The following is a 19,231-nucleotide window of genomic DNA, read 5'->3' as shown; positions in this document are numbered from 1 at the left end:
GGAGACTTTTGCGGATCCCTTTCAGTTGGAGTAAGAGGATAGCTGTGAGTTAAGAGCTGTATCACATATGGGAAAGGAATATTTGGACAGACACTCATAGTTAAGATTAAATTTTGATATTTGTTTGATATGCCTTTGATATATATATAGTATATATAGTACTATATATATAGTTTCTAGAAAATTTTATTGGAGTATAGTTGATTTACAATGTTGTGTTAGTTTTAGGTGTACAGCAAAGTGATTCAGTTATACATATATGTATATTCATTCTTTCTCAGATTCTTTTCTCATATAGGTTATTACAGAATATTGAATAGAGTTCCCTGTGCTATACAGTAGGTCCTTGTTGGTTATCTATCTTATATATAGTAGTGTGTGTATGTTAATCCCAAGCTCCTGATTTATCCCTCACCCCCACGTTTCCCCTTTGGTAACCATAAATTTGTTTTCAATATCTGTAAGTCTGTTTCTGTTTTGTAAATAAGTTCATTTGTATCATTTTTTTAAAATTAGATTGCACATATGAGTGATATCATATATTTGTCTTTTTCTGTCTGAATTACTTCACTTAGTATGATAATTTCTAGGTCCATCCATGTTGCTGCAAACGGTATTATTTCATTCTTTTTTTATGGCTGAGTAATATTCCATTATATATGTACCACATCTTTATCCATTCCTCTGTCAGTGGACGTTTAGGTTGCTTCTATGTCTTGGCTATTGTGAATGGTGCTGCAATGAACATTGGGGTGGCCTTTGATATATTTTGATGCAACTTTTGGAAGTTTGTACATTTGGATACTAAATCTCATGGAAAACAGGGATTTGATCATCCTTTGAGCACAGAATATATGTGTTTGTGTGTGTGTGTGTGTGTGTGTGTGTGTGACAATTACACCATTGCTTTGCCTTCCTACCCTCTGTAATTCTAAGTGAGTTGGTTTATCAGAATTCCTGCCAACTTCTGAATTTAAAGTGGTATCATCCATATAACAAATGATTTGCTGAAAATGTAGTAGATGCCCATGGAAGTCTTCTAGAAAATATTATAAAAAACTTGAACTTCGCATGTGTTCACTGGATTTTTCAAATTTATTCTGTTTAGGACCTCCAGGATTTGTAAATTTGACCTCATTTTCCCTTCATGTCTTGAGCAAAATAAGCATCTTCTACTATTCTGTGTTGTTGCTGACACTCTATACAGTGCTGGGTAAGTCAATTGGGAAACCTGAGATTGTGGAGAATTCTGCCAAAGAATATACTGAGAATTTTAACAGTAGTCATTTAGGTTCTTGAGAGCATAATGACCGGCACACTGCTCCTTCATAAGTCATTTCCTGTGACGTGATCTTGGGAAATAAAGTTCCTTCCTAACTTAAAGGACATTTAGTCAACACCAAGTTAACTTAAGGGTGCTGAGAGGACCATGACAATTAGTATTTGTGTAGAAACCTAATAGAAGATAGAAGTTCAGCTTAAATGCCATCTCCTCAAAGCAGCCTTCTTTGACCACCTTAAAGCTTTATCCTCTATTTCACCATACTTTTTATTTCCTTCATTACTTTATCAGAATTTATGATTATCTTCTGTATATATCATCTCTCCCCTCATTAGAATATCCATTGATGTCCTGTCTATCTTGTTCCCCTCTATGCCCAGCATTAAGCACAATGCCTAGTATGTAGTTGAGTGACTGTTTACTACCGTGTGACTCCTAAAAACTCAGCTCAAAAAAGAGAGAAACTGAGATAAGCAGTGAGTTCAGGCATTTGAGCTCTTCTCTTATATTAATTATTATACCCAAAACTGACAAAATCACTTAGTCACTTATGGAAGCAGAAAGCACTGTGAGTCTCTTTTTAAAGCTTTTTACTAATGTTCCTTACTAAGAGTCATTTAGGAGTAGATTAGACTATTTGTTGCTTGGTCTATGTTTTCTACTTTCAGTCCATCTTTGGACTTTTCTTTCCTCATTAGAAACTCCCACCCGAGAACAGAAAGTAGTTAAAGAAATAATATGACCCTTTACAATTCTGTGTAACAAGCTATGCCAGATTCCCCTTTTGAGGTTGGTTTCCTTGTTAGAAGATAGGTTGAAGCTGTTTTAGACACTTGTCTTCCACTAGGAGGCAAAGCAGGTGATTTGGTTCCTGTCTGTAAAGGAAAACATTCGAAGGGGAGTTGTTTCATTTTTAAAGGTTGAAACTTAAAAGGGGAAACACTTTGTAAAACTAATATGTATCTAATGGAGTATATATAATATATATCTGAGAAAATTACCTATGACTTTTTAAAGTTGAACTCTACTCTTATTTTTTTTTTAATATTTATTCATTTATTTATTTGGCTGCACCGGGTCTTAGTTGCAGCACGTGGGATCTTCGTTGTGGCATGTGGGATCATTTAGTTGTGGCATGCAGGCTCTTAGTTGCAGCATGCAGGATCTAGTTCCCTGACCAGGGATTGAACCCGGGCCCCCTGCATTGGGAGCGCAGAGTCTTAACCACTGGACCACCAGGGAAGTCCCAGTTGAACTCTACCCTTACCAGCAAATGATGGTATTACATTTTGAGAAGGGAAATCTGACTGTCCCTTAATCACTCTTGACAATGTAGTAGTTCTAGAAGCCTGAACATTGAGAAGGGGCGGTAAATAATAATACGGGGCAGAGAAAAGTCATTCTGGCATTGCAGATGAAAAATTAAAATAAAGAAGTGAGTTAAACTTTGTACATGTTAACCCTGAGTATGTAGTTGATGTACAAAGTAATGACTGTGGGTCAGCCAGAAAAGGTTGAAATACATTCATTAACATTTATAAGAAAGAAGTGTGTTTTAGAATGATTAAAGTGGTTGAAGTCTTGTTGCGTAAAGGAGTAAATCTCAGTTATCTGGAAAATTAACTGTGGTATCTATGGAGTACCTTTTTGCTTCTTAAAGGAAATGTTAATGCATTATATTGAGGTTACTACTGTAATAGAATCTTCTAAAATTTGTGAATGTACTCCTATCTGTTTCTGGAATCTATTCCAGGTATAGCACGTACTCAGGCAATTTCATAATCTAGAGAAATATGGAGCAAAGGAGCAAATAATTGGTTAGCTAGGATATTGAGTGCAACACAGATTAGCAAAGAAGAAAAGCTGTACAAAATAAATGCTTATAGATGACTAGTCTCATATTTCTTCATTATTTCTATAAATGCATCTCATGATGTATGTAATCAGTCATAGTTATTTAATTTCCTTTCTTGTTCATTGCCTCTTTCAGGACCATGGTTTGTTGGTGAAATCACTAAAGGCAAATTGGGTTGCTGCTTTTCCTTTGGGATCTTTGTTGATGGACATTTCCTACAAGGCAGTGTAACGTTTATAGTTGGAATTCTCCAGGTAAGAAGTCAGAAACACAATTTAAGAACATCTTGGCCTTGTTGGGCTAATTGCATAATAATTATGAATTAAATCCCAAATCCCAAATTTAACACCATAGATCATGTTTTCTAATTTACTGGCAGGGTAGTCTTTAGTATCTGGTGTTTTGTTTGCTTTTAGAGTGCTTCCTAAGCTCTTTCTTCCACCACTCTTGTAAACATCTAAAATACATTTTTGGCAGGAAGTTTTATAAGAGGTGAAAGAGCTTTTTGTTTTTGTTGTTTGTTTCACTGTGCTTTTTCATGGATAAACAGTGAAAGAAGAGACTTATGGTAGAATAAATGAGACTTCTAGGTAAAACAAAATTGGTTATGATAATGAAGAAGGAAATTGTTTCAGAGGGAGGAAAAGAAAAACAGACACACAAGAAAAGTGGGTCAGTTACCCAGTGGAAGCTTTCTAGTGATGTCCTAGCAATACACTTGTTTATGAAACACTGATATGTTAGGTCTACATTTGGATTGAGATTCCTTTAGAACAAACACAAATAAAAAACCCAGACCTATAGCAAATTTCTATAAATGGGTTTGAAAACTATTTACCTAACAAGTTTTCTCTTGTACTCATCTGATGGGGCTAATGGATCAAAATCTGAGGTGATGATCTGGAGTTGTATAGAGATCCAAAAACATTGTTTGAAATGAGTTCACAGCCTCATAAGAGGGCAGTAAAACATGATCAGCAGGATTAGAGACAGACAAGTAGGGAAGATCTTTGCCTAGTGAACACTGACCACAGACCAGAATATTCTCTGTTTAGCAGCATTTTATATGTGACTAGATCCGGGTCTAGTTCAGTTTTCTATTATGTAGATGGAGGCTGTCTCTCAGGAGCACTCTTATTCCAAGTAAAACCTGACCCTTACCAAAAGGTGGGCTTATAGTCATATTTTAATAAATAGTACACTAAGAATGGATTTTATGTATCATCTAGGCCCATGGCCCCTAAATCTATTATATCTCTGACCTAGACCTCTTCTCTGCGTCTCAGGTGCCTATATATCCAACTGCCATTTTGCATCTTCCTTAGATATCTAAAAGGAATCTCAACTTAATATACCTCTAACAGGACCTTTAATTTCTATCCCTGAACCTGTTCCTCCCACAGTTCTTTCCAATTTCAATAAATTATCCAGGATGTATCTCCTCCAGGGTGTATCTTCAATTTTTCTCCTTCCCTCATACTTTATATCTAGTTCATCAGCAAGTAGTACTGTATTTGATCTACCTCCAATACATGTGCTGAATCCACCACTATTACTGTTGCCACCACCCTTGTCTAAATCATAATTATTTCTTGCCTAAATCATAATTATTTCTTGCCTGGGCTACTGAAGTAACCCCCTAACTGGTTTCCCACTGCTGCTCTTGCCTCCCTATTGTCAGTTTGCCACAGAGCATGCACTGTGGTCCTTTTAAAATCTTAATCAGCTCACTCACTTCTCAGCTTAAAACCCTTTAAGCAAATCAGTGACGTGATCTGGGTCATGCTGACTGCCCCAGTTTCCACCTGGCTTATCATGTTCCAGCTAACCTCTCCCACCTCTGGGCTTTTCATTTGTTTCTTGTGCCTGGAATGCACTTCCTTCCACTGACTCATTTCTGTCCTTCAGGCCTCAGAGGGCCCATCTCCCAGTTACCCTCCTGTGACCCAGTTATTTTCTTCATTGAATTCATCACAATCTGTAACTATCTTCCCCCTCCTTTTTTTTTTTTTTCTTTTTGGTTTCTCTTCTCTCTACTAGAATGTAAGCTCTATGATGCATCTTTTCCAACTTGGTCACGCATGTGTGTATCCCTTGCCTAGAGCCTTGCACAGTACCTGCCACATAATAGGTGTTCAATAATTATTTGGTGAATGAGTGACTCATATAGTAGTTAAACTTGGATTATAACTTAAATCTTCTAATTTGTATTCCAGTATTCATTATGCCACTTCAAATAAAAATTCAGGGAGAAGAAAAAATACTGATACCCAAGTCCCCCCTCACTCTGCCAAAAATAAAAAACAAAAAAACAGAGTACCGTATATATGTGTGTGTGTCTGTACACCCACATATTCAGTTCATTTCCACCTTAAACATTATTTGAGGGCTTCAACATAAATGAAATGACACTTGCCTTTAAGATGAACAAAAGGATACAGGAAAGTAAACAACTAACTACAAGTCAACTATTGTGAGTGTTATAAGCAAGTGTGATTGAAGCATAAAGAATCAGTTAACCCCCAAGAGGGAAAGCAACATATTTTTAAGAGCCACCAATAATATGTTAGTGAGACCTGACCCTTCCAGGGCTTGCTAATCAGCTAATGGTCCTGTTCTGCTCTCTCCAGCTGGTGTTTTTTAACATCCCCTTGATGGTTTACCTGTGTTGGAGCTTGCTACAGCGGTGCTTTGGTCACAGCTTCAGGTCTCATCTCCATCAAGGAAAATACTTGAAAATTATACCTGTTCACCTACTTATGTTACTGCTGTACATCTGGCAGATTTATTCCTGCTACTTTCTTCATATGACATATGGTACTCTAGCTTTATTATTCTCTCCTTTGCGGACCTGGTTGACACTGGTGACGCCTGTTCTCATTCGTTGTGTGTGGACACTGAACTCTGCCGAGCTTGGAACCTTCATAGTGCAGTTAAAAAGCCACCTGAGCTCCTGAAGGCCATGTCTCATCACCCACCTGTGTCACCCAGGCCTCTGCCCCAGCAGCAGGCGGAAGGCCAATATTGGTGGGCAAGCCTTGGACGTTCCTTGGACGCCTGGGAGTTGAGATTACCCACTACTGATTCCTGCAGAATGGACTGCAGAAAATTCTCTAAATAATGCCATGATTCCTTCCTTCCCCAAGAAGGCAAAGGGTTGATTTACTTTTGTGAAGAGAAAGCCCTAATCTAGGAGATCCACAGGCCAGGGGCTGGTGGGTACGGGAGTATCTGCGGCCCACCCAGTGTGTTTTTTTTGTTTTTTTTTCAGTACGGGGGCCTCTCACTGTTGTGGCCTCTCCCGTTGCGGAGCACAGGCTCCGGACACGAAGGCTCAGCGGCCATGGCTCACGGGCCCAGCCGCTCCGCGGCATGTGGGATCCTCCCGGACCGGGGCACGAACCCGCGTCCCCTGCATCGGCAGGCGGACTCTCAACCACTGCACCACCAGGGAAGCCCCCAGTGTGTTTTTTACGTTACCTCATGTAAAGTACCTAGCACAGTGTCTGGAACTCAGCAGCCTATAAGGGCGCCACTTTAGGGGCAGGGAACCAGTGCAAACTTGGGCCTGACCCTGACTACCCTTGATTAGTTCCGAGTCCTCTTTTCCAGCAGGGTTACGGGCCGTCTGCTTCCTCAGTCGGGGGTGTTTTCGAGTAATCAAATATCAATAAATGAATGATCAATAAGAAATAACTCGGTCTGCGACTTGCCTGTGTCGCCGGGGCGGGGCAGGGTGGGGCGGGAGGAGGTGTAGCCACGCTTTGGAGCGTGGAAGGAGGAGCGGCTGGGCCTCTGGGCAGGGGCGGAGCGGGGCGGGTTGTTGCCGGAAGCGAACCCCCGGCCCGGAAGTTGGGCAGTCACGGCAGTGCGGCTCCCGCAGAGGCTTAGTCCGCGGACTGCTCGTGTCCTGCTGAGATGGCGAGCGCAGTTGCACCAGTAGCCGCAGACTCCACCCTGCCTCCGCCTTTGGAGCAGCTCCGGCACCTAGCAGGGGAGCTGCGGTTCCTCCTTCCTGGAGTGCGGGGTGAGCTGACGTAGTGGGGACGGGCGACGGCCGGGGCGGGCTTGGGTGGGAAGGGGCGAGGCCGTGGCGGCGGCGGGGTCCGGGCGGAGGAGGTGGGGTCTGGAGGTGGCTCCGCTTACCTGTGCTCCTTCTTTTGCGGCCGCCCGGCACGCACGCCGCGCCCACTAGTCGGCGAAGCCCGGGAGACCACCAAGGAATTTGATCGGGAAACCTTTTGGAGGAGACTCCGTGAGTGCTTCTCCTGTTGCAAGCTGCCATCTCTCATCTCTTGCAGCGTCCCTACCCCTTTCCTTCCTGCTTTCCCCCGCCCCATCCTGTCTGTGGGAATACCTCGCCTTACCCATCCTCGGCACCTCTGAGATTGAGATAGAAAATACTGATTTGGGGTTGTTTTTTTTGAGACGTCTCAGCCGGCAAGGGTGGAGAGGGAACGAACGCATTATCTTCAAAGTCCATGCAGCCGCTGGAGCCTTATCCTTTTGGCACTAACATATTGGCTCCCGCCTCCTCCTCTATCACCCCCCAGGTGAGGCAGCTATGGCAGTGTCAAGGGCAGCCACGACTCTGACCGAAGTCTTCTCTCGACTTCCACTGCCGTCACCACAGGTGGGCTTCACTTTCCTACAGTTCTTGTGATGCCTCGTTATTCCTTAGGAATCCTCTCATTTTCTTTCCACGTTTTACACTCAAAGCTGGGGATTTAATTTCCTCATCTGTCAAGTAAGATGGTGGTTCTCACATTACAGGATTGTTCTGAAGATCAAATTGCCAAATGGAGTAGCTGTCATGGGGTGGGCAGCTCTTCTAAATATTGATTCATTCTGAAGTTCATCCTGGTTATTTCCCTTCTGATAATTTTTTTTAAAATGCACTTGCTATTTGCTAGGTGTTTCCACATACATGATCCCCATCTGACAGATGAGTAAGCAGGCTCAGATGCTCAGGTTAAGGTGGATAAGTAGTGGAGCTAGGATTTAAATTAGGTTCTATCTAATGTCTAAGCTACACCTTTTTTGTTATACTACATAATACTCTTTTATATTGAATTTTTTACATTAATAATGTAGACAGTATAAAATTCAAAAGATATCAAAGTTAAATGTGCTAAAAAGTTTATACCTCCTGTACCTTGTTCCTTTTGTATTATTCCATATACATGCTATGCATATACACACTTATGTATATATACCTGCTTTTTACACAAATGATAGGATACCATAAACACTTTTCTGGACCTTTTTAAAAAAAACTAACAACGTAGCTTGCAAATTGATTTTGGGGAGCATATATAAAGTTGCTCAGTTTTTTGTAATGGCAGCATGGTATTCAACAGAATGGATATAACCATAATTTATTTAACCAGTACTATGTGGACATTTAAGTTGTTTCCAGTTTGTAACTATTATAAACAGTGCTGTGGTAGATTGCCTAATACAGTCTTTGTGTATATCTATATATAGGTAAAAATTCCCAGAAGTGGAATTGCTAGAACAAAGAATTTGTGCTTTATTATAAAACTTTATTATAAAATACTTGAAAGTAAATATTGTTGGCTGTGGCCAGGTATGCTCTATGCTCAGTTTTTCTAGAGCTAGGTATACTTAATTTGGGAGTAAGTTTGTTTTAAAATGGCATATTCATTGCCTTATTTTATTTTCATAGTCAATACTTTCATTCTCTTTCTCAATTATATATCTAGATGTTTTGAAATGAAAAAATCTTCTCTTGTTGCACCTACAGTAGTAAACTCTCTCCACTTACATACCTCAGAGATTTGAGATGAGGAAACGAGAGAATTGTATGAAAGTACTTTAAAAGTTTGTTGAAGAAAGTCAATCTTTATTTCAAAGGGAGTAGTAATGTTACCTTATTTTTCTTATGTGCTGACTCCTTTCTTCCAAATACACTTCGGACTTGTGGCTAAAATTCACAGCTAGTAAGATACCATGAGGAGCAAGAATAGAACTATTTTTCTGTACATGCTCAGGACAGTGGTTTTTTACTCATTGATGAAAAATTAGAATATGGTTTTATTTGAATTATATATATTTGAATCACAATTGCTTTCTTAGGATCTCAGCACATTAGTTCTATTAAAGAATGTTTGGGGGGTTTTTTGTTTTAATTCCAGTTCTTATGGCTTGGTATTTTTATGAAATTATATGTTTGAATGTTGAAACAATGTCAAATTGGCATAGAAGTTTCTAAGTGCTCTCAATCATTGTATTTATCCATCCCAGACTGGTAACAGACCATTTATGGACTGGGACCAATCTGTGGACCACATTTTGCATAATGCTGGCTTAGAATTGAGCAGAAAAGTGAGGACAAAGAAGGTAAGAGAAAGCCAGTGACTGCTTCGAGGAAAATAGTCAACATTGAGCATTGTAGAGTCCATGCTAATTACCTTTAGATATATTGAGATTCTGTTAGAAAGAGACAGAGACACACACAGAGGCAGAGAGACAGACAACTGGTTAATGGTCTAAGATAGAGTTGGCAAACTTTTTCTGTAAAGGGCCAGATAGTAAACATTTTAGGCTTTGCAGACCAACTACTCAACTCTGCCCCTGTAGTGTGAACACAACTGTAGACAATATGTAAACCAAGACTGTTGGGACTTCCCTGGTGGTGCAGTGGTTAAGAATCCGCCTGCCAATGCAGGGGACATGGGTTCGAGCCCTGGTCCGGGAAGATCCCACATGCCACGGAGCAACTAAGCCCGTGCGCCACAACTACTGAGCCTGCACACCTAGAGCCCGTGCTCCGCAACAAGAGAAGCCACTGCAATGAGAAGCCCACTCACCACAATGAAGAGTAGCCCCCGCTCGCCGCAACTAGAGAAAACCCGCGCTCAGCAACGGAGACCCAACATAGCCAGGGGGGCTGTGTCCCAGTAACACTTTATTTACAAAACCTGGCATTGGGCCTGATTGGGCCCTTGGGCCCTAGTTTGCCAACTACTGGTCTAAGATAATGGTGAATACCTCAAAACAGATCACAAATATCTTGGGATATAGAGTATCAGGAATAAGTTTTTCCTGCTGTTTCTTCATGTCTTAATCAGTTGTCTGCTCAGTATTGGTATCCAGCTAACTCCTCTCTGGTATGTTATGAGAATAGCACAGGGCCTAACTCATAATAGGACTTCAGAAAATGTTTGATGATGCTGTACAGATGTCTGATCTCTTCCACAGTAGATGGGTTGACCACATTGATCTAATCCATTTCCTTTTTTCTTTCTGAAATTGGCTTATCACCTCATAGGAAACCCAGAAGTTCTCTGAACAAGTCCATGCTGCCATCAAGGCAATTATTGCAGTATACTATTCGCTTCCTAAGGATCAGGGTAAGCCACTCCATACACGTAAGCGTTCAGTTTATGGGATAGATCTTTGCTACTATGAAAGCTTCTATCCTGAAACTTTTACCTTTTCCTCATTTTGAGCATGTAACGTAACTTTCTCCCATAAAGTGCAGTCAAAGGTAGTTATGTAATATATGTGACCTCCATAAGTAAGCCTTTGTGCTAAGGTTCGGATGCTGTGTTCCCATCTCCCCTGCCTTGCCTGACTCTTTTTTTCTTTTTAATAAATTTATTTTATTTATTTATTTTTGGCTGCATTGGGTCTTCGTTGCTGAGTGCGGGCTTTCTCTACCTGCAGCGAGTGGGGGCCACTCTTCGTTACAGTGCATGGGCTTCTTGTTGCGGTGGCTTCTCTTTTTGTGAATCACAGGCTCTAGGCATGCGGGCTTCAGTAGTTGTGGCTCACGGGCTCTAGAGCGTAGGTTCAGTAGTTGTGGCACATGGGCTTAGTTGCTCTGCGGCATGTGGGATCTTCAGCCCAGTTCGAACCTGTGTCCCCTGCACTGGCAGGCGGATTCTTAACCACTGCACCACCAGGGAAGCCCTTGCCTGACTCTTAACGTTTTTAATTCTCCCTGGCTCCTCCCTCTCTCAAACATTATAACTGCCACAGATGCTGGTTGGATATCAGTCCCATCCCCAGGCCCAGGCAGTCCCCAGGCTCCTCCACCCATATTACATCACATGCTGTTCCTGAGCTCCCTTATAGGTTAAGTGGCCTCCAGCCACTTGATTATAATCATGCTATAATTATAAATGAGTACATGTCTCATGGATCTTCAGGGCTACTCATGTGGTTTAAACTTGAAATGTTTTATCCACAGTTGTCAAGAAGCCACTGGTTTTTCTTTTTGTTTTTTTAAAATGTATTTTTGGCTGAATTGGGTCTTCGTTGCTACACACCGGCTTTCTCTAGTTGCAGTGTACGTGCTTCCCATTGCGGTGGCCTCTCTCATTGCGGAGCATGGGCTCTAGGTGCGTGGGCTTCAGTAGTTGTGGCATGCGGGCTCTGTAGTTGTGGCTCGCGGGTTCTAGAGCACAGGCTTAGCAGCTGTGGCATACGGGCTTAGCTGCTTCACAGCATGTGGGATCTTTCCAGACCAGGGATCGAACCTGTGTCCCCTGCATTGGCAGGCGGATTCTTAACCACTGCGCCACCAGGGAAGTCCCAAGAAGCCACTGTTTTTAATGAATGAATACATGCTGTCATGGAAAGATTTTGTTCCAGATCTCTTTTGGAAAATATCACTAAGGAATGGTGGCAGGAGCAAGAAAATGACATGGGGATATAAATAAGACCTGAGCTTTGTGTTGGCACTCCAGTTAAAGCATGTGGGTGCACATTACCTCAAATTCTGAAGGGCTTAGACTCTCAGGAAAGCAGATGGTGACTTCTGGAAAGACGACCAGGCTGCTTAGTCTTTGGGTTTGGCTACAGGAATCACCCTGCGAAAGCTGGTACGGAGTGCCACTCTGGACATCGTGGATGGCATGGCTCAGCTTGTGGAAGTGCTTTACGTCACTCCAACTCAGAGGTAGTGATGCCACAGTTGGGGTTATTGGTTAATGGGGTTCCTTGCTTCTGGGAGGGGGAAAAACTCATTTTAACAGCAAAGTTACTGATAACTGAGAATAATGACCAGCAGGAAGGACCTTTTAGGAAACAGGAACCTAGGTTATTGATACATCCTTATTGATTCCTTTCTGCAGCCCTGAGAACCTTATTTCCTACAACAGTGTCTGGGAGGCGTGCCAGCAGGTGCCTCGGATCCCAAAAGGTGGGTGAGAGTGCAAAGTGGACATTGACTCTGCTGGCCAAAGCAGATAGACCTCTCATATCTAGCTGCCAGTTCTGTAGTATATATGTATTTTTACTTATATAAAGAGCTTAGTGAAATAGATCTGGTTTATCACCAACATGAAAAGATAGGTATTAATACTTTTTGCCAGTCTTTTAAGTTCTCATAACTTCTAAATTCAAACACTCTCTGGCTGTGGCTCTGTCTCTTGTTGAAAGACACGGTTTCCTTTTCTGGTCCTGCCCCAGGGGCAGTATTTTGAGGACACTGAAGCAGTTATGAGGTAGAGCCTGCTAGGCCAAAAGCAGTGGTCATCCAAGAGGACCATGATGAGAAACATCATATGACCATTTTATTTCTTCCTGTGGTGAATGGCAAAAAGCTTTTCAGCCCATCTGAGTACCCAGAGGATGTATGTGAGAAGAATTTTACATTAAACTGCTGCCCTTGTTGACTGTCCTTGGCACTCCTTTCAAATGGGAACATTGTTGCTTTTTGCAGACTTAAGAGAATTGCTGGGTTTCTTCTCTAATTGTAGTACTTCCAATTCTTCGCTCATAGATAACAAAGCTGCAGCCCTTTCAGTGCTGACAAAGAGTGTGGATCTTGTGAAGGATGCACATGAGGAAATGGAGCAGGTGAGGGGACCTTTGTCTTTGATGGTCATCAGAAGGCAACTCTGTGTCTAGATGAGGATCGGTTATAAAGAGAGAAGATGCGCTGAGCGTTGACCAAATAGGTCCCATCCTCACTCCTGTCCTCCATCTCCTATCTCCCACCCCATGCTGGTGTGTGATTTAGTACCATTCCCCTCTGTTCCATTGCTGCACTAGGAGAGTCAGAAGAGGGTTTATGAAGTGATTCAACTCTGTAGCCATTAGGGAAGTAGCTGGCTAAAGTTTGGGGACAACTCGGACATGATGCTGAAAGTACAACACCTTTTTATTTTTTTGGCATTCACATGTATCATGGTGTCCCTTAGGCTGTGGAAGAATGTGACCCTTACTATGGCCTCTTGAGTGACATTGAGGAGGACAACTCTGACAACCGCGGTGATGAGGAGGATATATTGGGATATCCAAGCAATCGGGACTCATATTGGTCAGAGGAAGATCAGGAGCTCATAATCCCGTGCCTTGCACTGGTGAGAGCATCCAAAGCCTGCCTGAAGAAAATCCGGCTCTCAGTGGCAGAGAATGGGAAGAAGGATCAGGTGGCCCAGCTGGATGACATTGTGGACATTTCTGATGAGATCAGCCCTAGGTAAGCGTGATCTCCACTCAAAACATCTGAGCAGCAGCATTCTGATGTCAACTTGTGCCGTCAACTCAAGGTTTTTCCCCACCTTTTTATTTTGAAAAATGTCAAACCTACAGGAAGGTTGAAAAAGTATTGCAGTGAGTACCTATACCTCCATCTAGATTCACCTATTGTTCACAATTTTTTCTGTATTGGTTTATTTCTCTGTAATTAGAGGTAGCTTTTTAAAAATTGAAGTAGATGTGCCATTTTTATCCCTGAACCATTTGAGAGTAAGTTGCAGACATTAATGACATTTCACCCCTAAATATTTCAGCATGTATCTCCTAAGAACAAACATTCTTACTCTTAGTATTATATTTAAGAAATTTACATCGACTATAATAATGTTATCTAATATTCAGATTTCCCCAGTTGTCTCTACAATGTCTTTTATAGCTTTTTTTTAAAATTCAGGGTTCCGTCAAGGTGTCATACCACATTTGGTTGTCTTCTCTTTGGTGTCTTGGCAACTAAACAGTCCCTGTCCTTTTTAGCTTCTTTTGACATTGACTATTTTTTTTAATGTATTTTTTTGACATTGACGTTTTTAAAGAATCCAGGTCAGTTGCCATGTAGAATATCCAACAATCTGGATTTATGTGATTGTTTTCTCATAATTATATTCAGGTTAAACACTTTTTGGCAAGAATATCACATAGTTGAGTGTTTTGTGCTTTTCATCGCATCATATCATATCAGGGAGGCACATGGTGTTAGTTTGTCCCATTATTGGTGGTATAGTAATAACTTGATTGCTTGGTTAAAGTGGTGCCCACTTTAGTGGCATTCAGGGATGAACCCTGCCTGTGTTAGTTATTAAATTTATGGTTTCAGATCCTCACATTTTTAACTAAATTAATCATGTCCCATCCTACTGGTCAAGGGAGGTTTTCCCCCCAGCTTCCTAGTGAAATAGGGTATGTATGTATTCCGTAAATACCAGTTGAATTGGTTATTTATTGGTTGCCCAATTTAAGGAACTGATAAGCATTTCTGGGAGTCATTTTTTCACTAGTCACATCCTTAGTTTTGTACCTAGCTGAGCTTTGTTCCTTCTTTGTTAATGGTTATTTTTGCCTTCTCCCCTTAAGTGTGGATGATTTGGCTCTGAGCATATACCCACCCGTGTGCCATCTGAGTGTGCGAATCAATGTAAGTACCGGCTTTGAGGGAATAGCTACAGACCTAATTGGTAGAATTTCAGTAATCACTAGTATTTCCTTTAAGCTATAGGGAATATGTTTATTTGTTACACTTGGATGCAAGTACAACAGTAATGTCATGATGTGTTTGTGCTTGATCTTTATCAAGCTGAATTTGAATTCTAATAGCCACGAGCTCTGGTAGTACTCTCTTCCATAACCACTTGGGTAATAATTTAGAAAAAACCTAAAGACCTTGGAAAATCCTGCTTTGAAAAAAAGTCTTAATTACTACAGTGCTTTAGGATTCTCTCAACCTGAAGTCACAAGTTTCTAATTTCCTATATAGGCCAAAATAGGTGTTTCAGAAACATACTCTGTTTTAATATCAACACATTGTGTAATTTAACCACAAGGGTTAAGCTCTTTATAAAAATCTGATTTTATTGTATTCTTTCAAGTCCTGGGTCCTATGCTAGAGTTCTATTCTCTTATTTTTATAAAATTCAAGTTCTTATGTCTCATTTTATTGGAAAGAGAAGCAAAGCTGCCAGTGGCTTATATTTTACCATCAGATGTATCAATCCTAATAATATTTGGTAAATTAGTGGAAATTAGAGTGATCAAATGTATCTTCACAATGTGCAAACACCTTGGAGTACAATAGGGTCCTTTTGGGCATTAACTTTTTTTTATTCCACATACACTTTTTTAAAAGTTGACTTCGTAAGAAATAAACATCTTTAGCAATATGCCTTGTCAGTTACCCCAAATAAAATTTTAAGGAATGCACAGTGTATTGGTAGCATACATATACCCTCATGTTATCTGGTTATTGGTATTCCTAAAATTCTGTAAGTAAATTAAAAAAAAAAAATCCAGAGGCTTCCCTGGTGGTGAAGTGGTTAAGAATCCACCTGCCAATGCAGGGGACATGGGTTCAAGCCCTGGGCCGGGAAGATCCCACATGCCGCGGAGCAACTAAGCCCGTGCGCCACAACTACTGAACCTGTGCTCTAGAGCCCATGAGCCACAACTACTGAAGCCCACGCACCTAGAGCCCATGCTCCGCAACAAGAGAAGCCACCGCAGTGAGAAGCCTGCACACCACAATGAAGAGTAGCCCCCGCTCACTGCAACTAAAGAAAGCCCACACAGCAAGGAAGACCCAATGCAGCCAAAAAAAAAAAAAAATCCAGTTGTTTCTGCTATATATATCCTGAGCTATCAGCAGTTGGGACAAATTCAGGTTATATTCTTCCTTTTTCTGTTTTCTTTAATTAAAAAATATTTTAAATATAGAAAAACTTATAAAGATGTTATAGCAACAGTATTAATAAGATTTTGTGATCCCACCACCCTAATCTAATCAACATTTTTGTTTTTCACTGTTTTCTCCAATGGATTTTTTATTACTTGAGTATTAAGTAATAATACTTAATGACTTTTTAATGACTTTTTATTACTTGAGTATTAAAATATTTTAGCTCTCCTTCCCCTCCACCCCCTATTTTTTCCCTCCTTTCCTTTTTATGGTAGGGCTCAGGGTGAGTAACTTATCTTGTTTTTTTCTAGTGTGCAAAACTTGTATCCGTTTTAAAGAAGGCACTTGAAATTACAAAGTGAGTATGAAGACTTATCCCCAAATAGCTTTTTGAGAATAAACCTATATAGCCATTCTCAACTTCCAAACCCCCATTTCGAGGAGTAGAAGGTGAGTGTAGTGTTTTCTTTCAACTTTACCTGTGGAGCAGCTGTATTTCTGCAGAGAAACTTGCATTTTCTTACTGTAATTTTCCCTGTGCTCCCTTTTGAGGATAGGTTTTTCCTTGACAGTATAATAAATTTAACTTCTAGTTTTCCCATTCCATTTGCAGAGCAAGTCATGTGACCCCACAGCCAGAAGATAGTTGGATCCCTTTACTTATTAATGCTGTTGATCATTGCATGAACAGAATCAAGGAGCTCACTCAGCATGAAGTTGAATTATGAATTTTCAGGCTCATTTGTACTCTCCTCTCTCCCTTTCTTACTGTCGCAGCCAAGCTCTGATGTCTGCTTTTAGAATGGGGCTAGGATACTTTCTGGACCGAAAGGGAGGTCCTATCTATACCTATCAAGAGACATTATTACCAAAGTTTGTTGATTAGGCCAAACTGGCAATTATTTATAAACCATATGAATATGATATGTTTTTCTGTGCCAGATATAAAAGATAACTGTATGAGTTTTTGTTCTTGAGTTGCCTCTCAGAGATTCCTGGGGAAGCTGCCTTATTCCCTATTTGCAATAACATGTGTCGTTTCATTGTGAAAGATGTTGATAGTCTCAATAAAATGCTAACCTGCTAGTGGTTAAATGAGTACCTTTCCAAAGTGTCTTTTCTACCAGAAATATGTGGGTTGAGACTAACAACATTGCTTTTGTTTAGGTTTATAGGTCTAAAGATCTGATTCTGATCAGAAATATATTTAGAAGAAAAAGACTTGACTTTTTTTAGAGCAGATGTCTCCAGAACCCCTCTTAGTACCTCAGCATGTTATAAAATATAATTATTCTTACCAGAAGTTCTTCTGAATATTATTCCAGTTTACTCCATGCCTCTATTGGTATTGAGCTTGTGAAAATTAATAAAGGGAAACCTTTAAAATGGAGTTGAGAGGCCAGAAGGGGCTGGGGCGGCTCTCATGCAGTACCACTCTAGGTCAGTAACAGGAAGGACTGTCAGTTTTGGACAGGAATGATGTACATTGCCTCTCCTAGGGGAAACTGACTACCCCAGCTACTAAGCCAGTGAGAACCCCTCATCACCCTGAATTCTTGCTTTCCTCCATGGAATTTTGTTCAAAACAACTCCCAGCTTCCTCCTTTTTCCTCCTTCATTTGTGGGACTTGCCTGTGGCTTTTCCTATAGCCTGTTTGACCCGAATTGCAGTTCTTTTTTATTCCTGAATAAATCCATCTTGCTGGTAAAATAACGCTGTTTTATTTTTTAGGTTAACAAGCTCAGTTGTTAGGTTTGTTCACCTTATTGAACAGGGTTGTTTTCCTTACACATACTTGTATTGTTGTTCTCTATTTTGTATTACATATCCCCAAATGTAAGTACAAAATTTTTATAAATCAAAAAATTTTAAATGTATAAGAGAGTTTATATAATATTAAGGGCCTCTTCAGTTAATCCTTTTGCAAAACCATCGCCAGTTAATTATATTTTTGCATCAGTCTGGAAAATCACATCTGGGAAAGCAAGGTAAACCTGGAAGGTCATATCTTAGAAAGCAAGGTATACAGTGATGTATACTCTGGTGACCTGACTTAGGCCTTATGTATGTACTACAGGTCTCCACACTTCTATTGCTGGTCCTTTGCCTTGTATAGATGTACTTCATCACATCTGCCCTTCTGATGTCCCCATGGTCTCTTTAGGTATAATCAGCAACAGCAGCTGTCCTTTTTTTTAATTCCCACCACCCTTCCTTGTTATCTTCACTAGTTTGTTGTATTTTTTAGATTCCACATATAAGTGATATCATACAGTATTTATAGTTCTCTGTCTGACTTATTTCACTTAGCATAGTACCCTCCAAGTCCAGCAGCCATTCTTTTGAGAGACTAGTGTGTACTTGGGGTCGAAATTCCTTGAGTCAAGGGTTTTATTTTATTTTATTTTTTTAAGAGTTTTAATTTACTTTTATAAAGTGCCATTCTGTACTTTTAAAAAGTGTTATAAGGAAAAGGAACTAAAACAGTATCAAAGCAACAAAATGTAAGCAAACAAAAAAACTTGTAATTGTACAAAAAGAGTCCAGTTCTTTTATCTTTCTTTATAGGTCCTATTTTCTTCTTTTTTTTTTTTTAGTAAGTCCTATTTTCTTTATACTTAATAATTGTGTATTTCTCTACTGGACCAAGTTTATGTTATTAACATCAGACTTAATTGTGGGATATTTAATATTTAATAATATTTAACTCTAATAAGGACTTATCTGTAGCTGAATCTAGATCATTCTGTGCTCAGGTCTCATGCTGTGTGTTTTATAACTTTCTTCAGTCATCTTTGGATCTTTAAGGATAATGGTCAGGAATGGCACTGGTCAATGTAATCTTAGGATTACCTAAAAATAATATTTTTAGCTAATATTGTCCCATTTCATCAGAAATATAAGAATGATTTAAATGTTAGGTTCTTTTCCTTTATAAATTAATGTATGTATTAGTGAACAGTAAATGGTTATGAAGAACCCTGGACTCAAAAAATCTGAATTTACTTATCTGAGTGCCTTTACAAAGGCTTCTTTTTATTCCTCAAGCCCAGTAGTTTGCGTTCTAAGACAACTAGTCTTCATGAGTGCCTTGAGCTGGGGTGACAGAAATGAATGAATGTCTTTTCTATTGATTTCTGGGAATCTAGTTTTGTTCTTGGTCACTCTTCTGCTCAACCTGAACAGAGATCC

The 19,231-nt window shown here is 40.2% G+C and overlaps 2 protein-coding genes across 6 annotated transcripts in view; both read left to right on the top strand.

Annotated features, from left to right (window-relative positions):
• TMEM62 (transmembrane protein 62) overlaps positions 1 to 6,094 on the top strand; it is a gene marked incomplete at both ends in the record, with an annotated part of 33,963 nt that extends 27,869 nt beyond the window's left edge. For 2 of the 4 annotated variants that reach the window (XM_079699639.1, XM_079699641.1), the window contains 3 exons: positions 1,109 to 1,213; positions 3,273 to 3,391; positions 5,768 to 6,094. In XM_079699639.1, the coding sequence (XP_079555765.1) occupies positions 1,109 to 1,213; positions 3,273 to 3,391; positions 5,768 to 6,094 (551 nt within the window). The remainder of the gene's footprint in view (positions 1 to 1,108; positions 1,214 to 3,272; positions 3,392 to 5,767) is intronic. The other 2 variants (XM_079699640.1, XM_079699642.1) reach the window with 1 other exon arrangement.
• A 927-nt stretch (positions 6,095 to 7,021) lies between these two features.
• CCNDBP1 (cyclin D1 binding protein 1) lies at positions 7,022 to 17,137 on the top strand. 2 transcript variants are annotated; one of them, XM_079699669.1, is made up of 11 exons: positions 7,022 to 7,164; positions 7,333 to 7,392; positions 7,691 to 7,770; positions 10,432 to 10,513; positions 11,970 to 12,066; positions 12,242 to 12,309; positions 12,892 to 12,968; positions 13,313 to 13,593; positions 14,724 to 14,784; positions 16,350 to 16,396; positions 16,652 to 17,137. In XM_079699669.1, exons 1-11 carry the CDS (start codon positions 7,056 to 7,058, stop codon positions 16,764 to 16,766), a joined length of 1,077 nt encoding a protein of 358 aa, XP_079555795.1. In that variant the 5' UTR covers positions 7,022 to 7,055; the 3' UTR covers positions 16,767 to 17,137. The 2 variants fall into 2 exon arrangements, with proteins under 2 accessions (XP_079555795.1, XP_079555796.1); XM_079699670.1 differs by lacking the exon at positions 16,350 to 16,396.
• Positions 17,138 to 19,231: the final 2,094 nt, after the last annotated feature.

The sequence above is a fragment of the Hyperoodon ampullatus genome, assembly GCF_949752795.1.
Source record: "Hyperoodon ampullatus genome assembly, chromosome: 3".
Taxonomy (NCBI): Eukaryota; Metazoa; Chordata; class Mammalia; order Artiodactyla; family Ziphiidae; genus Hyperoodon; species Hyperoodon ampullatus.
This window is presented reverse-complemented; position numbering and strand designations above follow the sequence as displayed.